The sequence below is a fragment of the Vigna unguiculata genome, chromosome 5 (assembly GCF_004118075.2).
Source record: "Vigna unguiculata cultivar IT97K-499-35 chromosome 5, ASM411807v1, whole genome shotgun sequence".
NCBI classification, from domain to species: Eukaryota; Viridiplantae; Streptophyta; class Magnoliopsida; order Fabales; family Fabaceae; genus Vigna; species Vigna unguiculata.
In genome coordinates, this window is record NC_040283.1 from 463,809 (window position 1) to 488,321 (window position 24,513).

Consider the following 24,513-nt stretch of genomic DNA (forward strand, 5'->3'; position numbering starts at 1 on the left):
TCCCCTCTGTTTTCATTATAATTAAAAAAAATGATTTTGTCTCTTAGCAAAAATTGCAAAAAATAATTATTTTTTATTGAAACTATAAAGATTAATATTTCCACCTTTCTTCTTTTCCTCTACTCTTCTTTCCCCTCACATTACTTCCTCTTTTGCTCATTGCTCAGCCACCTGCTCCGGGAGCTAATAGCCACGACGCAGCAAATCCCTATCAAAACCCCTTTCTCTGATTCACTGAAAAGTTCTTAGCTTTGAATTTATTGAAGGTGAAAGTGATGCATAAATTCCTCATATTGTATGCCACTCAAACCGGCAATGCATTGGACGTAGCCGAACGTCTTTCTCGCGAAGCTGAACGCAGAGCTTGTCCCGTCAGCCTTCTCTCCCTTGATCAATATGACCCTGTATGTGTTGCAATTAAATGAAACATCTTCTGTTGGGTGTGCCAAAAATGTTATTTTGAAATCAAATTTTAAGTTTTTTGTTCAATGTTGGTGCGTTTGTACAGAGTTTGTTGCCGCAGGAGCAGGCTGTCATTTTTGTTGTTTCCACAACAGGCCAGGGTGATACACCTGATTCTATGAAGGTGACTAACTTAAAAGGGTCTTTACTTACTGTTTACATTTTTGTTTTTTGAAAACTTTTCGTGATGTTATTTGAAATTGTTTTCACAATTCAATTTAAATGTGCTGATAGTTTAAAGGTTTTTTACATAATCATTCAAATAGAGTGTTGTGTACGTTAGATATATTGTTGACATTTTATCTAAGTTGGCTTCCTATTAGTTGACTGTGAAATTCAATACACTTCAGAGCATGAAAATTAAACTAAACTCTTATTTTGGCTTGTTTTTGTTTATTATTCTTTTTCCTTTGCAGGTGTTTTGGAGATATCTTCTTCAGAGAAACCTAGGCCGGCATTGGCTTAAAGGGGTTTCTTATGCGGTTTTCGGCTTGGGAGATTCTGGTTATCAGAAGTACAATGTAAAGTATTAATTCTTGCACATTTGATGTTGTGCTTTATTTGTTGAATGAAGTGTAACACTCATAAGTGTTGCATTGATTATTGACTATGTACCTCTTGATGCTGAAACATTGTGAGAATGTGGGCATAGTAGGCACCGGAGAATATTGAAAATGACTTAGTTACACTACAAGTTTTATCAAAGCGTTTTTTACTGTCTTGCCAGATATATTTATTTTCTTTAGTTTGATGTTTTGGATAAAACCTTACTTGTGAACTGTCACTCACAGTTTGTTGCGAAGAAGCTAGATAAAAGATTAATGGACCTTGGAGGAACAGCTATTGTAGAAAGGGGCTTGGGAGATGATCAACACCCTTCAGGGTATGGTTACATGTTAGGTTGTCAATTGGACAATTTTACTTGGCATAGTTCAAACATACACATCTATTCTTGTAAAGTATGAAATTGATGTTTTTAGATTACTAATTCATCTATCTAGAATGTACTAATTGAGAGTTCAATTATTTTTTTATTTATAATTGATATTCCTTCAAACACAAGATTACTTCTCTTCTGATTTATGATTAATCCTTATTCCTTTAGTTGAAAACGTATCTTAACACGAGTTCTAATATCTATAAGGTATGGTTGGTACAATGAATAGGAGTTTGAATCATCTATTCTAATTTATAATGCCAAGACCTTGTGTTTGGTCTCCAGCGTCTCCACTAACGTCAGTAAAGCAAAACAATATGTAATAACATTCAAATAATTATTACACTACTTTGAATTTATGAACTAGAAGAAGAAATACTCGAAGAGATATTAAGTTTATGTGGCCAACGATAAGGTATTTAAATGTTCTTACAAATTACTGCTCTACTTTAAACATCTGAACTAGATATAAAACATTCAGAGAGAAGAGTAAGTTCATCTCGGCAAAGGGAAGGTATCCTCTAGAGCTCAAAAACAAAGAGATCATTAAGTTAGCATAGGAAACAGGACTGAAGCAAGGATGCCAATCCCTTTGCTTACCAGATTCGTCTGCTGCTTTAGAAAGACCTTGGTAAGAACAAATATAAGGCCAATGAAGCACCATTGTTATAGATTTTGATAGAATGATTCAAAGGATCATTTCCATTTTCAAATGCTTCTGTGAGCAACAATACATGTTTACACATGTGCATCCATACGACAGAGGAAACAGAGGGAATTTACAGTCAAGGGAACAATAATAAGTCATCCATAAAGAAGGAACAAGATGCATCTGGTAAATATAAAATGAAAAATGAAGCCAAGATGCTGATCTCTGTATATGACTGAATGGTGCCTTCCTTTATACAGACATAAAGTGGTTATGAATACTACTCTATCCCAAATCAGATTGAGAACCTAAGTAGTACAATTAAAAAATTTGAGCTTTAAGCTCCACAAAAAATGTACCAAATTTAAGTAAACAGAACATTGCCATTTGACACCAAGTTCTTTTCTTGTTTCTCTAAATAATGTTAACCTTACCAGCTGATACTTTTGTGTGCATTATGCTTCAACAAATAATGAACCAAATTTTAAACGGAGCATGTTGCCAGAAAGGTTTTGCATCCTTTTGACAAATCCTTCAAACCTTATTGGCGTAAGTTGTTCTATAGTGGAAGGACACCCTCAAGTCTCACTTAGGCCTCAACTAACTTGTTTCATCAGAAAGTAGCCACTTGCACGACACGATGTCATGATTAAGTGACAATTGTTTCTGACATTGAGTAGTGACTATTATTATTTTTCTATACTCTTTAATTTAAAAGGTCACAATGGCAAAAACATGGGTACCTTGAGTAATGCTCTATGGAAGATATGAATCTACTTTTAATATTTTTCTATATTAGAGCTTGCTACTACATGGTACCGAGAACTTTGTTATACTGAATACCTCATGTTTTGTAATTAATTATTTTAATTAAAATTATTATATTTTTAATCAAAATCAATGTTTTTTACTTCATTGTATGTTTCAAGTGACGACTAAAGATGGTATAATTATTTGTAGCTATGAAGCTTCTCTGGATCCTTGGATGTCTTCTCTGTGGAGAATGTTAAATATGATTAAACCACAATTCTTACCAAATGGTCCTGATGTTGTGATTCAAGATGCAGTTTTCATTGATCAACCAAAAGTCCAGATCACATATCACAACTCTGAAAATCATGAGTCACGTTTTTCTAGTACTTCGGGTATTCCAAACTGGTTAAGTTCTTGGTTGACTTGCAATCTTTCTGAATTTGTTACCTCCAAAAGTCTTTGCATGTATGTCGCTTTTGTTGTTTATGATTCACCATCTCTTTGAATAATTGAATTGGGTAGCGCACTTCTATGCTTAGGTAATTAGACTTTGCATATCAAGTAATGAAATAGTCTCAAATTGGTAAAAGTGCTTACTTTAATGATATTGTTGACATGTTATTGGATGTGGGATATGAGTTGTGTGTTTGAATTGCTTAGGTTAAGCCTTGAAAGTTGTTGGTGCTTAAACATACGAGAGCATTTTGATTTTTTGTCACTTTTAGGCAAAAGCAGTACACACTCACTTATATAACACACCCAAAGGTGTGGAAATTTTTCTTTGGTGTTCTTAAATCTGGTTATGCTTGATTTGGTTGAGCTTTAGCTGTAATGGTTTGGTGGAGTTACACATTTTTACCCTCATTGTTGATAAGGCCTTTTCTATTGTTATTTTGACAAGAATAACATGTGACTCTTTCAGATTTAACATGTCTTAGTATTCAAATTGGAAGTGCTCGATCAGTGCACCCTGGAAAAGCATTTTCTGACAGAAGTACACCTGGCTGCTTTCTTAAGATGGTATAGGATAAGACACTGTATCTTTAGTAGTTGTAAACAATATGTAGAATATGTGCATTCTCCTATCACTAGTGTTCAGTAACAGTTTTCAATAATTGGGGTTTTATGGTCCACTAATAAACAGTTTATAGTACATAGATCAAAGCACCATCTCTTCTGTAGTATAGAATATTTAGTATTTTACTGGTTTACATCTATTACAAGTTACAAATGAAATGTTTATTCTGTGTGAGAACTATTTTATTAGCATGTATTTGTGAAAGGACCCACTGACTCTGGGATTAGGACTTGCACACTTGTTAACTTTTTTTTGTTGAATATGAATTTAACAAATCTAATTTAACAATAGAATTGCATGATATTATATTGACATCTTGATGCTCATGCATACAGAATTTTAGATAAATTAAATGTTTGTATGTCATTTTTATAGTTAACATTTCCTTGTATTTTAAGAAGTATAGCATCTAATCTATTATAATTGATGTTGATTGATGAAGTGTTAATTGATCCTTAGAACATTCGGAATTTTGTAGAGTTGATTTTCTCAATGTGTGTTTTCTAAGCTTATATTTTTCATGAACAGACATTTCTAAAAACTTATCTACCACCTAGTCATCTCTTTTTGTAGCATACCTCACTTTATTTTGTTCTGATCATGCAGGTAAAGAATCTTCCTTTGACCAGATCAAACTGTGGAAAAGATGTTCGTCATTTTGAATTTGAATTTGTTTCACCTGTAAGCTACCCTGTATCTTTTCTTTTAACCTTGTGGTGGATAGATGTATAAACTTCTTGGTGTTGAAACATGTTAGAATTAGGAACAAATTACAATGCGTCATATCCTATTTTTATATCGTATAGTGAAATTACTTGCTACAAAATTATTCATCCACTGATTTGAATTACAAAATGCATTATGGTTTCCTCAGGCTCTTCAATATGAGATTGGTGATGTCCTTGAAATTCTACCTGGTCAAGATTCCGCTGCAGTTGATGCTTTCATACAACGTTGTAATTTGGATCCTGATTCATTCATTACTGTAAGTAATTCAGTATTAGTTAATGTTATTGTGGTTCTCCGACCTTACTCAGTCAGCATTCACTTCACTTTATCCTGATTCATTCTCTTCAACGTCATATACAAATAAAAGAAGCAAGCCTTGTGGTTGTTTCTGCCATTACTTTCTGCTTCCAGGATTTCTGAAGCCATGTTCTCGCTGAAATTTTTTCTATCTAGGAATAGTAGAACTATATAGTTGCCCGTTTCTGCTTGTACTTTATTTGTATGCATGCCTTGTACCTGATTGGTATTTTTGTTATTAAACTTATTTTCCTTCAAAATGTGGATGTACATTTTACTACTAAGATATCTGCAAAATTTCAGGTTAGTCCAAGAGAAATGGATGATCACAATGCCCGTGATTCTAGAAGCCCTGTAAAATTAAGAACCTTTGTGGAATTTTCGATGGATGTAGCTTCAGCTTCTCCTAGGCGTTACTTCTTTGAGGTGAGATGTAGTAAGTTTTGACAGCACATTTTTTATGCCATTTTTAAAAGATACATAATTAAGTTCAATGCTTTCCTTTGTCATTTACTTCATGTTCTTTTTCTTTTCTGTTTGAAGTTCTTAACCTTAGATTAGATGCGTAATGAGTTAATAAATTGCTAGAATTAGTTGCTTTGGGTAATCAAACAGAAACTCACAATGACCGAGGAATGTTGATTTTTCATTATATGTATTGGCTTGGCTTTCCTACACAAATATCCACTAAAAATCCTAGTTAGCTCAAACCCTATATCAAATGCAAGCCTCTTTATAATATAGCATTCTCCTAGTTTAATTAATAGCACACATCTTGGCTGTGGTGAGAAATGACCTCTCACCATCTAAGATAGTAACTGAAATCAAATGCAGCAATCCTCTCTTAATTTTTATGTATGTTAGTGATAATTTATGTAAAACCTATTATGCCACATTCTATAAAACAAGATTCCTTTTTTTTGTACCTGGGCAGAACATAATTTTTCGTTTTGAAGATGTTATGTATGATGTGTATCTTATAAGATTGTTATGACACATGATGATTTACACATGATGATTTCTTAAGTATTTACATACAGGAAAGAAGCATGATAATAAACGGACATCAGCTTGGATATTTGAGTTTCTTCACAACTTATTAGGTTATAACTTCTTGCATTAAAAGCTAACCTAGCATTACTGTTATGCTCCAGGTTATGAGTTATTTTGCAACAGCAGAACATGAGAGGGAGAGACTTAAATATTTTGCTTCACCTGAAGGAAGAGATGACCTTTACCAATATAACCAGAAAGAAAGGAGAACTGTTCTTGAGGTAAGGTCAATGAATTATATGTCATGCATCATTTTGCTTTGAGTCACTTTATTGTCATTTTTACACACTGAATTCTTTTTTGTGTCTAGCAGCTTCTAAGAATGTGGGGAATGGTTAAAGGGTTGTGTCTAAAACTGGTCCATGAATATAAAAGAATTCATGAAACAATAATTGATAAAGTTTGGTGGTTCTTAAGCTTATTTTCAATTACAATACATGTGTAGATATATAATGGGAGCATATAAATATTCGCTACCAAGATTAGTGATTTCAGACAGATATTTTTAATAGTTTAAAATCTTATGTAAGAGAAATTATTAGATTATAGTTTCAGTTCCAGTCCCAAAATTCTGGTTCTGTTTTGAAGGGTATTGGTTTTTCAAGAGGATATGACAGCCTCCGTGCTGAACTGATGGTTTTGTAATTTACCTTCCATTTAACAATTATTTAGATATTCCTTGATTCTCTCTGTTTTTGTTTTTTGTCTTCTTCAGTTCAAACTTATGTATATGTCTGTTCTCCATGTTTGATGGTCAAAAAGGTGTTAGAGGATTTTCCATCTGTAAAAATGCCATTTGAGTGGCTAGTCCAATTGGTTCCTCCTCTGAAACCAAGAGCATTCTCCATATCTTCTTCTCAATCCGCTCATCCCAATCAAGTACACTTGACTGTGAATGTGGTGTCATGGACAACACCTTACAAGAGGAAAAAGAAAGGATTATGCTCTTCATGGCTAGCAGCATTAGATCCTTGCAATGGTATGAAGCAAAACAAGCCACTTATTGCATTTTAGTAATTAATCATCAGTATTACCTCACATGTACTTTTTTTTTAAGCAGGTATCCTTGTTCCAGCATGGTTTTATAAAGGTTTGCTTCCTGCACCGTCACCGTCGCTTCCCCTCATACTCATTGGACCTGGAACCGGATGCGCGCCTTTTCGTGGATTTGTAGAGGAAAGAGCAGTGCAAAGTAGAACTACTGCCACTGCTCCAATCATGTTTTTCTTTGGTTGCTGGAATGAAGAGGGTGACTTTCTGTACCGTGACTTTTGGTTGAGTCATTCACAGAACAAAGGGGTGCTTTCAGAAGCAAAGGGTGGAGGTTTCTATGTTGCTTTCTCAAGGGACCAGCCCCAGAAGGTTTATGTTCAGCATAAGATGAAAGAGCACAGCCAAAGAATCTGGAATCTGTTAGCTGAAGGAGCTTCTGTTTATATAGCAGGTTCTTCAACTAAGATGCCTGCAGATGTAACATCAGCTTTTGAGGAAATTATATCTAAAGAAAATGGAGTTTCAAGAGAAGATGCAGTTAGGTGGATTAGAGCATTAGAAAGGTGTGGTAAATATCATATTGAGGCATGGTCTTAGAACAAGTCATGAATTCCTTATACTTAGGACCTTTGATAGTGCAATCATAGCCAACTTTAGGTGCATTATTCATTCTATCTTTATTCTTTGGTCATATGAGAAGTATATGCATATATGGAATTTACTTTTTAAGAATATTTTGCCATTTAAATACTCTAATGTGTAACTCATCTTTTAGATTATGAACTCTCCAACTTGAAATTCTAAAGGTTATTTTTGTGGATAAACTTTTGTCCAATCATTTTTATTTATTCATTATGCTTCCACAAAATAATTGGTGCCAAAAGAAAGTGTTTTTCCTCATCTAGTATCAACACAAAGAACACAAAGGTGTTATACATTTCTTATCATACAATATTTTCGTAAAATGTCCTCTCACAAGCTTGCATGAAAGTTTGTAAGACAAATCGTCCTATGTGCGTTGCGCTTTGTTACTTCATTACACAAGTTTGTAAGTCGTCTTGCAACGATTGAATCGCATTGCAAATGATAAGGTAAACTATTTTTTAATATGGTTCTTAACATTTTCTGGAAGTTTCTTAAAATTTTGAAGTGAAATTTGTATCTTAATGTGACACAATATTTATATTTCTCTACAAACTACTCTAATTTGTATTTCATGTCGATAGGTAAAGAATGTGCAGTCTTCGTTACCAAGTCCATAATCATCTATATCGCATGAATAACATTTTATTTCTTTTTACCTCTATGAATGATAATAAACTTCAAATTTCTTACAAAGTATATATTATTTGTTTCTTGTAAGAAAAGAAAAAGTTTCTTTTAAATTAAAATTACAAGTTAATTTTAACTTAAGAAATAAGTTCTTTTTTATATCTTATTTTTATATGAATGTTTATTGAAAAAGTTGAGATTCACCTTTTCATTAATTTGTTTTCATATGCATTGCAATTCAACTACAGGGAATCCAATCATGGTTATTTAGCAATTATCTTTCTAAAAGCATACTTAGCATTTTGTTTCTAATATTCTATGATATGTGTTGGATAGAAAATGTGAATATATGAAATTGTTAGGAAATCATTAATGAGGTGATAGAATATGTGCCATTTAGTTTATATAAAAAATTTACATGATTTCTTATTTCTCTTTATATCTTTGAATGAGGACAAATAATAAAATCATTACTCGTCTAATAAATATATGAAAATGGTATTCCATTTTATCATAAAATATGTGAGAGAAACATTAAATATTCTAAAAGAAGACCTTGTTGATCAGTTTTATTATCTAAGACAAAAAAATAAATAAATAGATTTTCCTTAATCAAGAGAAACGCAAAATAGATTTTCTTAAAAAAAAAAACTTGAAAGACAAATAAAACCTTTTAAAAATGAAATACCAAATAGTAAATTATTAAAAATATGAGACCAAAAAGAAATTCAGACTAATTCTCTCTCTCTTTTTTTTAACCCAGGTTCTGTTGGGTGTCTTATAAAAGGAAGAGGTATTGTGTCTGTTGAGTTAATTGTGGTGTGTTGTGTTTGAGGTATTGTGTCGAGTAAGGTAATTCACAATTGCTCTCTCTCTATCTCTTTCTGATTTCTTCACTTGATTTCTCAATTACAAATGCATATCATGTCATATAATACAAATTTAATAACAAAACAACACGATCCGTTTTACAACTCGTTCAATCGCGTTGCCCTCATCCTGTTTGTGAAAATGCTCACTTAAACTCGTTCTCGATGGTTGTGTTTTCGGCGTGATTAGCATGCTCCGTTCATCGCTCCGGTCGTTCTCGACGTCGGCGAGGGCGTCAAAGCAGCTGGAGAACCACAAGTTCCTCCCTCCGAACTCCTTCCTGGGAAGCTGGAAGGCGCCGCGGGACCCGAAGGAAGCGGAGGCGAAGCTGGCGATGCTGAGAAGGGATTACGCGAAGCAAATGAAGGAGGTTCGAAAAGAGTACATAAGAGAGATGGAGGTGATGAAGATTGAGAAGGAGCGCAAGGACGAGGCTCGCAGGGAAGCCCTCAGAATCGCCAACGAAGAGCGCAAGAAGCTCAAGGTTCAAGCCGCTCAGCTCAGAGCCCAAGAACGCGACATCGAACGACAGCAGTTTCGACAAATGCTGGTATGTTGATATGTTCCTCCAATCCAATTGTTGTTTGGACAAAACTTATATGAAATTCGTTATTGGTACAATTTATTTTTGCCACAGCTTCTGTGCATAGTATATGTTCGCATTCAATATCAGCATAGGTTACTGATGCGATACTTCAATTTTGATTAGAGTACAGCGCTAAAAAACTCATAAGTATGCTTGCTGAAAAGTTAAAATGAACCTGGATTTTCCGGCATGTCAAATTGTTTGTTCATATTGCAATTTGAATGTTTAAGGCCCAATTTCTGGATTTTAATTTCATATTGAACTCTAAAGTGCACTCTTCATGTGTGATGTGTTATGTTTTGTTAGCGTCCTGTTCTGCTGAATACATTATTATCTTCTACTATGTTAAAACAAGTATAAATCTACAATAGGTCTCTGGAGATTTAGCCTTTACAAAACTATTCTTGCTGTACTTGAGGTTGATTTTAGTGGTAAAGAGCTTAGTCTTGACTATAATATGTGCTCTTAATTTCTCTCTTTGGATACTTTGTTCTTTCTACTGCAATTGTTTGTCAATTGATGAAATATTTAATTTTTTGTTTCTGCTGCAAATCTGTGATTCAAGTCTGTTATGCAATTGAAACTATTTTATATTGTTTTCCGTTTTTATTATGAATTTGTGCTAAACATTGATAAAAAAAAAAAAACTTTTCAATGTTCATTTCATACTTTTCAGTTAAATTTCTTACATTCATGTCTTTGGGTTACTCTTGGGCCATTTCAAAAGCTTTCCAAAAGTCTGCTAAATATGAGTGGTTGTTTCTTTAAAATAAGAGAAACCAAACACACGGGCAGGGGCGTCTTAATTTAGTTTATTGTCTTCTTTTTGATTGATATCTTAAATTTGTGAACCAGTTAAAAGAAAGAGCTGAGAAACTTGAAAACTGGAGGATGAAAGTCAAAATGCATGCGAAGAAGAAAGAAGATAAGAAAGAGTTATTGCGCCGACAAAGTTCAATGTGGATTGATGAAGATATACTTGAGAAAAGAGTTTTGGAATCTATTGGAGCTCCGCAATTGTTTTGAGGTCTGTGATATCTTGTTAGTAGAATTTAGTCCTATGAAGCACCCTCATAAGGATAGTTCTTGCATTTATAGAATTACATTCCAGTTTCTACCCAATGATATACTTTGGGGATGTTCACTGTTTTGGTTTTGGGATAAAGTGTTTTACTCAGCATTACAAACTTTAAATGAAAACCGTATGCACTGGTTCAAATCCTTCACTTATTTGATGTTTATTGATTTGTTAGGGTGCGGTTGATCTCCAAATGTTTGGGTTTTGTAAGTACGTGAATGTGTCCTGGCTGGAGTCTATTGTATCTAGGCTTTGGTTTTCCCTTAACAATTAGTTTTCATTAAAAGTATTATGAAAATGTAGTTAAGACTTAAATACATTATTTTTGCATCTTTTTCATGAATTTGCAACTTTGATCCCTATAAAAATTTAATAGCGTATTTAATCATCTACTTTTTCAAAATTAAGCAAGTCTAGTCTACTGGTTACATGATATATGAACGTTAAATTAAAATTGTTTTACAATACTAAAGGACTAAATATTCTATTAAACTTTTATAAGAATAAAAGTTTCATATCGTTGATTTTTTATGAGTAATATTACATATTCAATAATTGTACAAAATGTATCAAATATCTTCTCTAATATTTTACTCATACAAGGGAGCGCAGGCAAAGGATTTGAAACCAATTACCAGGAGGAGGTCTGGTGTATATATAACAGGTTCTTCATCTACTGCAGTTTGAAGAAAAAGCCTAATGAATATTTAATTCTTATAACGATGACAATTATTAGTTTTATTTTTGCCCTTATTATAAAAGCAACGAGCTTAATTTTTGCATTTATCCGTATGCACTTGACCAACCGAGTAAGAAGGAGAAAAAAAAGAAATATAATTAAGAATTTCTTGAAATGAAATAAATATAAAAACTATTATCATATAAACGATATGGTATGAATAATTCAACTTAATCGCTAAACCGTCGTTATGAACTTATAACATCTTTAAATAAGAAGAATGAGAACGGAGTAGAGAAACACACAGATTACGATCTATTATTTTATTGAAGAGAAAATGAAAAAGAAAAGTTGTTTTAAATAAAAATTCAACTTTCGAATATTTTATTTTTTACGTAATTCATATTAATTATTTAAGGGTTAGCGTGAATTAATAATTTAATATTAATTATTTTCATTTAGAACTTAACTATGTCGCTGCATAAAAATATAATTAAAATGGAACTGTATTAACTTCATTTAATTCGAATTTCATTAGCTCAAATTAAACTAAATTGGAATTTGAATCCAGATGCATGTTTACTTCTAATATTTTATGATAAAAAAGAACTCTCTAAATTATCAATAACCAATACTTCGTTGCATAGGTTTCTTAACTTCTTTAAATAAAATTTTCGTGCTTATTTTCATTTATCGGGGGTTAATTATAACTTTATTTAATTAATAATAGAAAAAGAAAACAATCTAATTAACTGTGTATTATTGTTGAAAAGTTTCTTTTTAATAACATAATAAAATAGTTATATAAAACTAAGAAAATAGTTGTTAAATATTATTGTTTTTGTAAATTTCTTTTGTCTTTGAAAATCGCAACTCGTTAGATTTTTATTTTTCTGAAAACTTTATATTGTTTTTTAAAAATTAAAATTTTATTCTAGATTTGGCCTTATAGACTTAAATACATTCACGAAGGTGTGTTTTGCACTCTTTCATCTTCACAAAAGGAAGAGTATCCATTGTGCTGTGTTCACAAATCCAAAGAAGTGAAGTGAATCGGAGGATCTTCTTTTGTTGCATAAGGTAATGCGAATTCGCTCTCTCTCCCTCTTTCTTTGGTTTCATCCTTTCTGCTAATTTTGATATTGCTAGTGTTGGCTGATTCATATCATATAATTGAAACTTGATTGAAATTGAAAGGTTCTCTTCAATTGAAAGAAGTATGAGCAGTACCCACTAAAACTGTTTCTGTTGGATGAAACAATCTAGCCACTTCTCAATCAATGCATATGGCTTTAATATTCTTTCAATAGTTTAGTGACTGCCCTCGTTCTGTTTGTGGAAATGCTTGCCTTTTGTTTTTTCGCATTCCCCTCATCATCACAACTCATAATTCATTTATTTATTCTGCACTTGCATTAACAAAGGGTAATTGTACTGTGTGAAATCATGCTAACCCTTTCCCCCTTCGACCTAGATGGCTGGACTTTTAGGATATAGGAATCCTATAGGAACCTTCCACCTCAGGCAAAGAATTTGGTAGTTGCTGGGGTTTGAATTTTTCAGGCTCAATTTCTGGATTTGGATTTCACATTGAACACCTAAGTCCACTCTTCATGTGTGATATATATTTTCTTCTTAATATCCTGTTCCGTTGAGAAAATTTATTATGTCCTACTATGTGAAAACAAATATAAATCTACAATAGGTATATGGAGATTTAGGCTTTAGACTCTAAAACTCGAGCTGCCAGCAGAACAACCAAGGCAAACCAGATCAGTAAAAGGAGCCCTAAAAGGAACAGAGGTAGAGAGCAAAATAAAAAGTAGAGAAACAGAGGCTAAGCATCGCTGACTGCGAGGGCGGCGAGCGCCGGTGACTGCGAGGGCATTTGTTTTGTGTTAATTGAAACTATTACTGTTTTGTGTTAAAATTTGATGGAAAAAAAAAAAAAAAAACTTGCAATGTTTATTTCATGTTTTTCAGTTAAATTTCTTACACTGATGTCTTTAGGTTACTTATAGGGCATTTCAAAAGCTTTCTGAGAATCTGATAAATATGTCAAAGCAAAACGCTCCATTCTACAACTATTTCAATTGCTTTGCCGTAGTTTGTTTTTGGAAATACTCACTTTAACTCGTTCTCGATCATTGTGTTTTTGGCATCGTTAGCTTGCTCCGTTCATCGCTCTGCTTGTTTGTTTGTGGAAATGTTTACCTCTTGTTTGCTTGCATTACCCTCAGCATCACAATTTAGAATCTGTGTTTATATTGTGCGAAATTATATTGTGCGAAATTATGCTAACCCTTTTTCTCTCCATTTACCTAGATGGCTGGACTTTTAGGATATAGGAGCCTTCCACCCAAGGCAAAGAATTTTGTAGTTGCTGGGGGTTTGACAGCTTTTGTCTTTGGTGCCTACTTCTACACCATGAGGGCTGTTGGAGGCACTGATGAACTGCAGGTAGCAATTGATAAGTTTGAATCTGACAAGAGCAAGAAGGAGGGTGAGGCCAACTTGCCATCAAAGGTCTAAAGCTCATTCATTGCTTGTACCACAACAATACTTTGGGTGTATTCACTGTTTTGGTCTGTAATCAAGCTTTTTACTCAGCTTGAAAGTGTTAAAACGAAGAATGATATTTAATCTAGTGCTAATAATAAGTTTCAACCAGCTTTATGTACAAATAATGTGTTAGGGAACGTTTTGGCCTTGCTGAGTGCTTCATGATGATAATAGAAATCTGTGATCATATATACTTAAGAACAAAGAACACTGGTACCGCGACTTATGGGCCGAATTCCATTACAAACTTGAAATGAAAATCAGATGCCTTAAATCAGAAAATAAGAAAAGTTTCTTTCATAAATTAAAATTATAAGTTAATTTCAACTTGAAAAAGAAGTTTATTTTTGTATGTTTATATCTTACTTTTTTATGAATGTTTATTGAATTTTATTTACAAAGACAACTTTTTAACTATTTATTGTCGCATTATTAATGTTCAGAGGAGAAAAGAAAAACTTTTATCTCTTCGTATTATCAAGTCTTTTTGGACGTGATATTATATGCCAGTTGTTAAGTATATTCGTGATGAGATTATTTCTAATAATTTTGGTCATGTAAGTATGTAAGATTTTGTCCCACCTCATAGATGGTCTTGACTCTTTATTGTCTTGGCTCTTTCTTTTAGGACTTAAAAAATATTTAAAAGGTATTATTAGAAGATGATTTTTATTTCGTAAGATATTGTGTATAGTATTTTAAATATTTTTATGACTAAAGTAATAAAACAGGTTCAAGAGTTGCTCAAGTAGTATGAATATCACTCAGAAGATTATGGTGAAATTAGCTCACTTCATTTGGGACCCAAAGTTCAAAAATGTTGAGAATCACCTTTTATTCATTTATTTTCATATGTATTGCAATTCAACTATGGGGAATCCAAATCCTAGTAATTTAGCATTAAACGTTCTAAGAGAATACTTAACATTCCGTTTCTAATCTTTCATAATGTGGATTGAATAGAAAATGTGAATATATGTCATTTAATTTATATTAAAATTAAACAGATTGGAATCATGGCCATTTTAATTTATACAAGCATTATTGTTGTTACATAATTTCTTTTTACTTTTTCGTGTCTTTGATTGAGAGGATAAGATTTAAATACTAAAATCCTAACTCATTCCATTTTGTTCACTAACAAGTATATGGAAATTATATTCCATTTTATCATAAAATATACGAGGGAACCTTTAGATATTCTTTCTCAAAGTAGGCCGTGTTGATAAGTTTTGCGACCTAAGACAAAAAATATTTCTTAATATTAATTATCTACTTTTGTTTATCTTAATTAATACTTTAGCGACGTATTGAAAATAGTTCATAATTCAATTTTAATGATAAAACTATTTACATATATTAAAAAGGAAAAGTGAAATTTGGTAAACAAAAAGAAAAAGGTTTATATTAAAATGAAAACCCGTATAGAAATTTGGGGTGACCCGAGGAACAATGGGGCAGAAAACGGGTCGGGTGTTATCTTGTTGCCTGTTTTGAAATGTGAGTGTGAGAGTGAGTGTAGCATCAGTAAACTAAGACCTTATCGATGGCACTTCTTCACCCAAATCTTCTTCCAACCTTCAATTCCAAAGCTTTAACCTTTCCCTCCGTCAAATTCAAACCCTCTCTCTCCTTCCCCCTCTCACGCTCCCACCGGCCTCCTCTAACCACCCCCACGCGCTTCACCCTCGCCGCTTCCGCCGCGGAAACCGTCGTTGCCCAAGAAGAAGCCCCGCCCACTCCCCAACCCGAGGTTCTCTTCTCACTTTTCGCTCCCAAACATTCAAATAATGCTTTCAATTTCTCTCATTTATGCACTCTTTTACAATTAGAAAAAAAAAATCTCTTATTTATGTTTCTTTTTGTGATTAATAGAAGCTTGGAGTGGTTGTGAAGGCACCAGAGAAGCCGAGACTTGTGTTGAAGTTCATTTGGATGGAGAAGAACATTGGAATTGCACTTGACCAGACGATACCGGGGCATGGCACCATTCCCCTGAGCCCGTATTACTTTTGGCCCAGAAAAGATGCTTGGGAAGAGCTCAAGGAGTTGCTTGAAAGCAAGCCTTGGATCTCCCAAAAGCAGATGATTATTCTACTCAATCAAGCCACTGATATCATCAATTTGTGGCAGCAGAGTGGTGGCAACTTATCCTGACCTCAATTCTGCTTTTCGAACATATTTCAAACATTTTTTGCTCTTGTATTATTGGGTTGGGGTAATCGGTGATGTTTTGTAATAATAAGATGTTTCCCATTTTAATGTTCATGTTGTTCTGTTGTATGTTCTTTATCTGGTTTTGTATACCGACATGTGTTTAACTAATATTACTATTAATCAACTTATCCCAAAGTTCTCTCCACCTTTGGTTTTCTGTCTGTCACATTTTATTAGTTAAAATGTTCTCTCGATTCTTGTACACATATGAAGTTTTAGATTTTGTTTGATAAAATTGTGAGTTGTAGTCCTTACATGTTGTCTGCCATGGTTTTGGCCCCTCTCTCTAATTCAAGAGAAGGCATTCTGTTTGTAAAAATCTTTCTTGCGGTAATGAACTTTGCTGAAAAGGCTTTGAAAGGTCTAAAGCTTATTGTTTTCTAGTGTAGAAATTAAAACTTGAATAAGGACTGAGTGAATTGTTTAACTTATTTGATTTCAATGAGTAAATTTTAATTGAAAGCCTCTGTGTCACTGCTTTATTTTACCATTAACCTTTTGGGTTAAAAAATAAGCTTAGATACTTGGATCTCTCTTTGAGGACCTAGTCATGTACACACATTATCAGAAGAAAATAGACTCGGGAGTCAGGAGTACGTTCTGAAGTTGAGTTGTTGTCTCATTAATTTCGAAGGGAAATTGCATCCTGTGTTCTTTTTTTTACGATTCATTTTGTGTTTGACAAGGATGGATGTTTCACCCTTAACCCTGATTAATACTTTGTTCATTGATCGTTGTATTGCTCACAAATATTTTCTATGAGATGAAGGACCTATTTGTAAAGATCTCTGTTGCTTATACAGCGACTAAAAGGGTAACTTGACAGATAAAAATTAACTGGAATTTGATTGCTTCAATTTTTCGTTCTACTGATTCATCTTCACTCCAAATAACATGAATAATGATGAGATATTGTTATAAAAACTCCCCACTCGTGTTCTGCAGAATTTGGAAATAAAACCAGCTGAACACATGAACGACAAAGAGTTGTGTAGGTTTTAATAGGTTCCAAAGAGTGACTAAATAAGTTGAGTAGGGATTTGTTAAAATGATAGAATATGAGAGTACGATTCTCTCTGACACAGTTTTTTGTAGTTTTTATTTTATATCTTTTAACATGTTTTTCTATGCTTCCTTCTGCTGTTTATGTAAAAGGATTGCAACATCTCTCTAAGTATTTTCCATTTTATATATTTTTAGCAGATAAAAAGAGAAACATCTTTCCTTACAAACTGGCTTTTTATTTTATTTCACTTGAGGTTTTTCCTTTTGTACACTTTTGAAGAAAAAAATATGTTCCAATCCTCCATACTTGTTAGTCACCTTTTGATCATCTACTCCTCACTGACATCATCTTCCAATCCACATGTTCATGATTGCTAGTTTCCATCACATGTCTTGCTGCCAAAGGATGTTGAGTGGGATCAGATTGAGACCTCTGTGAATTCCATTTTATAGCGTTGGAAGAAGCGTAAACTCTTTCTTCGTTGGATTTGAAGTGTTCGTTTTCTGTGGCTGCATCAGAATTACTGTTGTGATCATTGTTATCCTCTCTATTTGCTTCCTCCGCATGTTCCTCGGAAATTAACACTGCATTCTTTGATATTGCTGTCATCTTATCTCTTGGATTCAGACTTAATTGGAAGTCTTCCCATGCAAGTGTTTTAATTTCCCTCCTTTCCGATGCTTTTAGTTCAATAGCATGATTTGAGTGTTTATTAACTTCAATCTCAAAAGATTCTGATTCTAAGGCTTTTTCAGCTGCAGCAGCTGTATCAGTGTGTCTCTTCCTTTCTTCATTCCTATTAGATACAAGCTCATGCTGAATTGTTTTTTCTGGATTATTTTGGATATTAACTTTATTGTGATGATCATCAACACTATTTTTTCTGATCTCACGTTCATCTTGTCTTCGTTCAACATTCAATTTGTCCTGAAATAGTGTAACAAAATTGGTTTCAGTGTCAATATCACAGTTCAGTGCATAGTGTGATTTCTTTTTGAGACAAGGTGCTCTTACTTTATTTATCAATACAGGCTCCTGCTCCAAACGCAAAGTAACTCCAATTTCTGAAGCAATTTGTTTCAGAGCTTTTATTTTGATTTCCATGGTGGGGCGTTTTGGTGAAAGCTTTTGTATCATCTACACAAACCAAGCAAAAGTTATCAGAATAATGGAAAATTCTCTTGAAATGAGTTCTCTGTGCAATAACTGATCAGCACCTTAGAGTTCACTCTATTATTTTTGTGCAACTCAACAGCATGTTCTGCAAACTCTTTCCCAAACCTTGATGTTAAAATCTCTCTTATCTTGTGCAGCTCTGGAAAATCTCCACACCTTGAGGATGCAAAGATAAGGCTAGATAATGTTTCCTTGAGATCAACGGGGCACTCCCTACACATGTTCAAAAAATGCTAAATTAGCAAATTAAGACAGTGAAATGCATGCATCGTTAAATAATTCATCACCACTTCAGTTTGGTGTTTCTTCAAGATTCACTCAACAGCTGTACAAGCAAGGAGAGAAGAAAACTTACTTGTTGGTTTCAAGAGCTTCAGCTCTTTCTCTCAGGAAATTACAATAGCTTTCTATCATAGAAAACACCTCCAACATGTTTTGTTCTATTATCCATTGATCCACCTGTTAACAAGTAAAAGATAAATTCAATATATTTATGTGTAAGAGAGAAAGAGAATACTTCTGAGTTCAGATTCTTTATTGATTTTTTTTACAGTCCTCTGCTAAACATTAAATATACACTGATATTAGTATATTAAAATTGTTTTTACATATTCCAAAACATAAAAAACAGTGTTGATGAGTCTATTCTGAAGGCAAGGACAAGGACAGTAATAAAAATTCAGTAGAGAATTGATAGCAATAACTTACACGAAGCAGAGCAGGGTCATGGTAACCAAGGTTTAAGAGTTGAGCAACATCAGAGCGAGCATAAGATGCTCGAGCTTTGTGCTGATTCTTCAAGATAACAATCCTAGAAACAGCAAGTGTGGTGATGCTTTTCATTTTGGAAGTGAAGCTTTTTCCAAGCAGACCCATGTTGTGTTATGAATGGAATTTGGTGATACCTTGTTTATGTGTAAAAAAGGGGTGAAGAATGATAAGGATTTTGTGATCAAAAAAGACTCTTATATGAGTAAACGACTATAGTAGCAGAGTTGAGAGTTTATTGTGTGAGATAATGTTTGTTGTCAGATATAAATGAAATCGTCCCCAGAATAATAAATATGAGTTTGACAGTCATTATTTGTTTTGAATTGGCCTAACCTATGTTTGAGTAGTTCGTATCTGGTTCCTTTCTGGAACATAAATACTAGAATGTTTGATGATTTCTATTGGAAACTGGTCCTTTTTCATAAGGGTCCACTATGTGGGATATGACCCCTTCTCATGCAACTGGTTTATTAGAATTGGAAAGGTCAAAAACCTTATCTTATTGCCATAAGTTATGTGAATTATTTATTTAGTACTATGCTGGTTGAAGTTGTAGAAAAACGTAGGATTGGTCTTGGTAAGCCAACATAATATATTTTAACAAAAGTAGAAAATTTGAACAGCGTTTGGTAGCCACCATAGTCGAAAAACTGAAGCGCGTAGTAATGCCATTTTCTTATGTGGCTGCGTTCTAAGTAGAGAATAAATAGTGTGCAATGTGTTAAGAAAGAAATTATATAAAATAGAAAGAGGTGAATTTGGCTGCTATGACAAGGTAGAACCAAGCAAATATTTTGGTGCATCGCAAAAGAAATTCCCTGATATGACCTGCTAGTTCCATTCACATTCTTTTAGTAAAAATGATAATTAGTTAAAGAATCTAATTTGTCTTTGGAAGAGATAGACATGAAATTGGTGTGTGTAATAGAGGCATGGGGAAAGTTGTAATTTTGAAAGGGGGAGTACAATCAATTTTAACCACTAAATTATACGTAAATGGTTAAAATTAAAAGTTAATAATTATTATCATGTAATTACTTTGTATATATTTATAATAAAGAGTGATATAAATATATATGATAATTAAACATAAATATGGTAAATAGAGATATTGTTATAAATTATATCAACAATATGTATTGATATCAAACCATCTCTATATTTTTCTGATAAACAATTGACACATTATATTTTCTTAATAAATAATACGATATATTTTCCTAATTAACATAAAACGAAATCTATCTAATAATATAATATATTATGTACGTTAAGTTAGTTTAAGAATTTTCTTTTAAAACTTGAAAACAACATTTTGGTTTTTCTTCTTTTTCTTTTTTGTTTCTATGTCTTCCACACCTCAATCTCTTTCTCACCTCTTCTTTCTATCTCAATTTTGAATCTTAATGTTTCATTATTTTCAAAATCAATTTTCATCACATTAAAATTGAGGAGTTAAAGATCATTTTCTAACTTTATTTTTTTGAAACAACCTATTTTTTTTATGTGGTTTAGGATTTAGGATTTAAGATTTAGGGTAAAAGTATTGTTTCTTTTGTAAGAGAGAGGTTTGCAGTGAAAATGAAAAAAAAAATGCATCTACATTAACTAAACTTGAGAAATTTCATAAGTTCAAAAATTAGAAAAATGTAAAAAAAAAAAAAAAAGCTCTATAAATTTATAGTGTTACATATAATAAATTTGAAATTTGTTTAACAAGTACTCTGCTAGTCCATATTGAAAAAAATATTATAATAAACTTTAGTTTTAATTCAATTATAAAAGAAATGAAGAGATGGAATAAAGATTTTTTTTAATTAAAAAATAATAATTGATACATAAAAAATAGGGTTAAATATGATTTTGGTCCTTCAAGTTTCAGTGAAATTTGGATTTAGTCCCTCATCAAAAATTTTGACCAATTTAGTCCTTCATCTTTCAAAATGCGTGAATTTAGTCCTTTTAACCAAATTTTGTTAAGTTTATCTGACGTTTCAAGCGCATTTCATGATAGTATTTAAATTATTTACACTGTTTGACACATTTTTGCTTCAATGTTAACTTAAATACTATCATGAAATGCACTTGAAACATCAGATAAACTTAACAAAATTTGGTTAAAATGACTAAATTCACACATTTTGAAAGATGAATGACTAAATTGGTATAAAGTTTTGATGAGGGACTAATTCCAAAATTTACTGAAACTTGAGAGACAAAAACATATTTAACCCTAAAAAATATAATTTCACACCCATAAATTTTTTGTCTAAATTCCACCGTTGAGTAAATATGAGTTAGAAGATAAATGAGAAAACAAAACTTATAAAATCATTGGCTTAAAAATATAGATTGCAGACTACATATGTTATATATAAGTTAGGTTAGTTCGTAATTTATTATTCGATCCAAATTTTCTTGATTAAGTATCGGCTCTCTTTTTCAAACAACCCAACATATTATTTAATCGTTAAATATTTATCTGTCAATTATCTAAATAATACTCTTATCCTTAATATTACCTCTTTGGCAATTCTAGTGAGAAAATAACATTCTTTTAAATTCACTTATGTTTAACTTACGTGTATGTATCTATAACAATATATAAAGATATTCTCTTTTTTATTCACATTTCATAATATTAATTTTATCTTTTACAATATAATTATTTATTAAAATTTTTAAAATTAATGATTATTTTTACCTATTTTCTATAAAACTGTTTTTCTTTTTTTTTTATTCATCAACAATTAATTTTCTATTCATTTTACTTTATTTTTAACATTTCACTTCATTTTTAATAAATATAAATTTATTTTATATATTAACTTAATAATATTGCATTATTATCACCTACTAAGATATTATCATTCAAATCTAAAAAATATGTATATACTGACGCGATAGCTCCTATGTATATACTTTTATTTAATAATAATCTTGTATATATAAAAGGAAACATTGAGATGAATAATTGTTAAATGCTTTTTAAATTAAGTACAAAGTCCGTATTACTTAATCAAATTATTTAATCATTAAATGTTTATTTATCAAAATAACCTAAAACAATATATAGTGTATAATATACAAGAATCATAACACTACTTATATAAGGTAGTATTTAAATTGAATTACATTTGAACATTGTTACTTGAACACTCTAACAACACTCATAAGAGGTGGTTTTTAAATTGAATTAAGTTGTTAAACTCATGGAAAAAAACTCCATTACAGGAAAAAAAAACTCAACATGTCAAAACGCATTCCAAAAAATAAAATGCAGAAATATGAAATATGAAATATCAACTTACTCCACAAAATTGTATTCTGCCTTGCCAATATTAAATATCTTTTAATTACGTGCAAATTCCGTATTATTTAATCATTAAATGATTATTTATCAAAATAACCTAAAATAATATATAATAAATAAAACTCATAATACTAATTATAAATATAAATTTTGTTTTTTTAATATATTAATACATTTCTTTAAGTATACAAGAACAACTGATCACTACATTTAATTTAAAATTAATTAAAACTTAAAATATTTAATATGAATTTAATATGCATGTACTGAAGATGTAAAATTTAATCTTTTAACAAATAAAACATCATCATTAAGACTTTTAATCTAATCATTATAAAACCACTTACTACATTCAAAATCGATTGATTATTGTGTACAAGTGTTTCACATTTATGTCAATTTATTTATTATTCAATCATGATATATCTGTTCATAAATTAATAGCCTAAAATAACATAAAAGACTAAAAAAGAATTCTATGTGAAAAAACAAAAGACTTATTTTATTCATAATATTACTCATCACCATGAGTAGACAAGGATCTGTAAGGAGAAAAAAAAAATATAAAAGCAAACCCTAAACATCATAATTTATCTTTCACCTACCTACCATCTAATATAATTTTGCCTCTATATTTTTTTCTTTTATTATTCATTACTAACTCCATTAACATGATCCTTAATCAAATCACTTATTTCGTTAAACACAAATCGGGACTTGTTCAGCATTTTGAGATGATGTCTTTTTCACAGCAGTTGTCTCCTCAAGAAATTGTTTAACTATCTCTATGCTTGGTATGAACACAAGCTCTGCGTACAATTGCTTATAATCCACTCCTTTTAGAACAGCCTCAAAAACTTGTGTGGAATCAAACCTAAACATTTTCAATTCATGGTTCATCTTTCGGATCTTCGAGAGTTGTTTCTCAGCCAACTTACGAGTGTTCTCTTTGGTTTTCATAATAGCATGTTGCAGCATCTTCTCCTTCTGAGTTTCGTCGTCTATTTCCTTCTCCACAAGGAAAAACTCTCCAAGCTCAGGAACCCCAATGGCTCTTCTAATCCCACGGCTGCAATCTGCTCCAGCAACAAAAGCTTCTCGAATCTCATCCACAACTCCTGCATCAACCATTTCGTCCACCCTTTTGTCCAGATACGGAAACAACACTGGTAAAGACACGTCGACCCAGATGAAACAACAATCATATTTAGAACGAAAACCAATGTTAGGATCCTCGAGCATGGCTGCGAGGTAAGTGTTTGAGCCACCCACGATAATGGGTAGGTGTCCATTTTGAATGATGGTATCAAGAGCGAGAAGGACATGGTTGCAGAAGTCATCAACGGTGAAGTCATAATCAGGATCGTCGATGATGGCAAGAAGGTGATGGGGAATGCCATAACGTTCAGACTCAGAAACCTTGTTGGTGATGATGTCGAGACCCTTGTAGACTTGGATTTTGTCAGAGTTGATGATTTCAGAGGGAAATTGCATGGCCAAATTGATGGAGAGTTTGGTCTTACCTGTTCCAGTTGCACCCATTATGAACAAAACCTTCTTCTTCCCAACCAGTGAAGCAGGGGAAATAGTGAAAGAAGCCATCAAATTCTTCTGTATGATCACCAGAGAAAGTAGATAATGTAAGAAACATTAACAAATGTATATCTCAATACTAAGCAAGAGATCATATATTTATTATCAACATTTTATTAATTCATTTAATCATGTATTAAATGTCTCTCTTTTTTTTTTTTTTTTCTTTTATCTTACTTGATCTCCAAATGTAACAATATGACTGAACTCTTACTTTATATATATCATTAATATTAATAAGTAAAATTGATTTCATAGATACCTTTTGTGCATTTTGTTTCTAGTCCTACACATTTAAAAGAGGAGATATAAAAGAAAATAAATAAAATAACTAATGAATCATGTAATAAAGGTAAAAATATAATTGTATATAAATTGTTGTAAAAAAAAGTTATTTAATATATTTTGTATAATGATCGGGGTTAAATAAACTAAATTA

At 32.0% G+C, this 24,513-nt stretch overlaps 6 protein-coding genes across 9 annotated transcripts; 4 read left to right on the forward strand and 2 right to left on the reverse strand.

Annotated features, from left to right (window-relative positions):
* The first annotated feature begins 115 nt into the window (after positions 1–115).
* Positions 116–7,699, forward strand: LOC114183141 (NADPH-dependent diflavin oxidoreductase 1). 3 transcript variants are annotated; one of them, XM_028070045.1, is made up of 12 exons: positions 116–404; positions 509–586; positions 879–983; positions 1,254–1,345; positions 3,009–3,193; positions 3,724–3,821; positions 4,486–4,560; positions 4,754–4,864; positions 5,209–5,331; positions 6,060–6,179; positions 6,721–6,937; positions 7,019–7,699. In XM_028070045.1, exons 1-12 carry the CDS (start codon positions 276–278, stop codon positions 7,546–7,548), a joined length of 1,863 nt encoding a protein of 620 aa, XP_027925846.1. In that variant the 5' UTR covers positions 116–275; the 3' UTR covers positions 7,549–7,699. The 3 variants fall into 3 exon arrangements, with proteins under 3 accessions (XP_027925846.1, XP_027925849.1, XP_027925848.1); XM_028070048.1 differs by lacking the exon at positions 7,019–7,699 and having other exon boundaries at positions 6,674–6,752; XM_028070047.1 differs by lacking the exons at positions 116–404; positions 3,009–3,193.
* A 1,265-nt stretch (positions 7,700–8,964) lies between these two features.
* Positions 8,965–11,074, forward strand: LOC114183731 (beta-mannosyltransferase 1). The gene is made up of 3 exons (XM_028070848.1): positions 8,965–9,075; positions 9,283–9,643; positions 10,535–11,074. Exons 2-3 carry the CDS (start codon positions 9,284–9,286, stop codon positions 10,703–10,705), a joined length of 531 nt encoding a protein of 176 aa, XP_027926649.1. The 5' UTR covers positions 8,965–9,075; position 9,283; the 3' UTR covers positions 10,706–11,074.
* A 1,258-nt stretch (positions 11,075–12,332) lies between these two features.
* Positions 12,333–14,203, forward strand: LOC114184072. 2 transcript variants are annotated; one of them, XR_003604541.1, is made up of 2 exons: positions 12,333–12,516; positions 12,911–13,746. XR_003604541.1 is itself a non-coding variant. In XM_028071310.1 (2 exons), the coding sequence occupies exon 2, from the start codon at positions 13,762–13,764 to the stop codon at positions 13,966–13,968; it is 207 nt and encodes a 68-aa protein (XP_027927111.1). In that variant the 5' UTR covers positions 12,506–12,516; the 3' UTR covers positions 13,969–14,203. The 2 variants fall into 2 exon arrangements, 1 of the variants encoding a protein (XP_027927111.1); XM_028071310.1 differs by lacking the exon at positions 12,911–13,746 and adding an exon at positions 13,762–14,203 and having other exon boundaries at positions 12,506–12,516.
* A 1,292-nt stretch (positions 14,204–15,495) lies between these two features.
* Positions 15,496–16,360, forward strand: LOC114183898 (30S ribosomal protein 3, chloroplastic). Its single transcript, XM_028071073.1, has 2 exons — positions 15,496–15,751; positions 15,874–16,360. The coding sequence occupies exons 1-2, from the start codon at positions 15,545–15,547 to the stop codon at positions 16,153–16,155; spliced, it is 489 nt and encodes a 162-aa protein (XP_027926874.1). The 5' UTR covers positions 15,496–15,544; the 3' UTR covers positions 16,156–16,360.
* Positions 16,361–17,380: 1,020 nt separating this feature from the next.
* Positions 17,381–19,501, reverse strand: LOC114184194. Its single transcript, XM_028071466.1, has 5 exons — positions 19,106–19,501; positions 18,753–18,856; positions 18,439–18,610; positions 18,236–18,358; positions 17,381–18,148 (listed from the first exon to the last, which is right to left on the reverse strand). The coding sequence occupies exons 1-5, from the start codon at positions 19,271–19,273 to the stop codon at positions 17,546–17,548; spliced, it is 1,170 nt and encodes a 389-aa protein (XP_027927267.1). The 5' UTR covers positions 19,274–19,501; the 3' UTR covers positions 17,381–17,545.
* Positions 19,502–23,022: 3,521 nt separating this feature from the next.
* On the reverse strand, positions 23,023–24,121 carry LOC114182920 (adenylate isopentenyltransferase 5, chloroplastic-like). Its single transcript, XM_028069718.1, has one exon. The coding sequence runs from the start codon at positions 24,081–24,083 to the stop codon at positions 23,181–23,183; it is 903 nt and encodes a 300-aa protein (XP_027925519.1). The 5' UTR covers positions 24,084–24,121; the 3' UTR covers positions 23,023–23,180.
* Between the last annotated feature and the right edge of the window lie 392 nt (positions 24,122–24,513).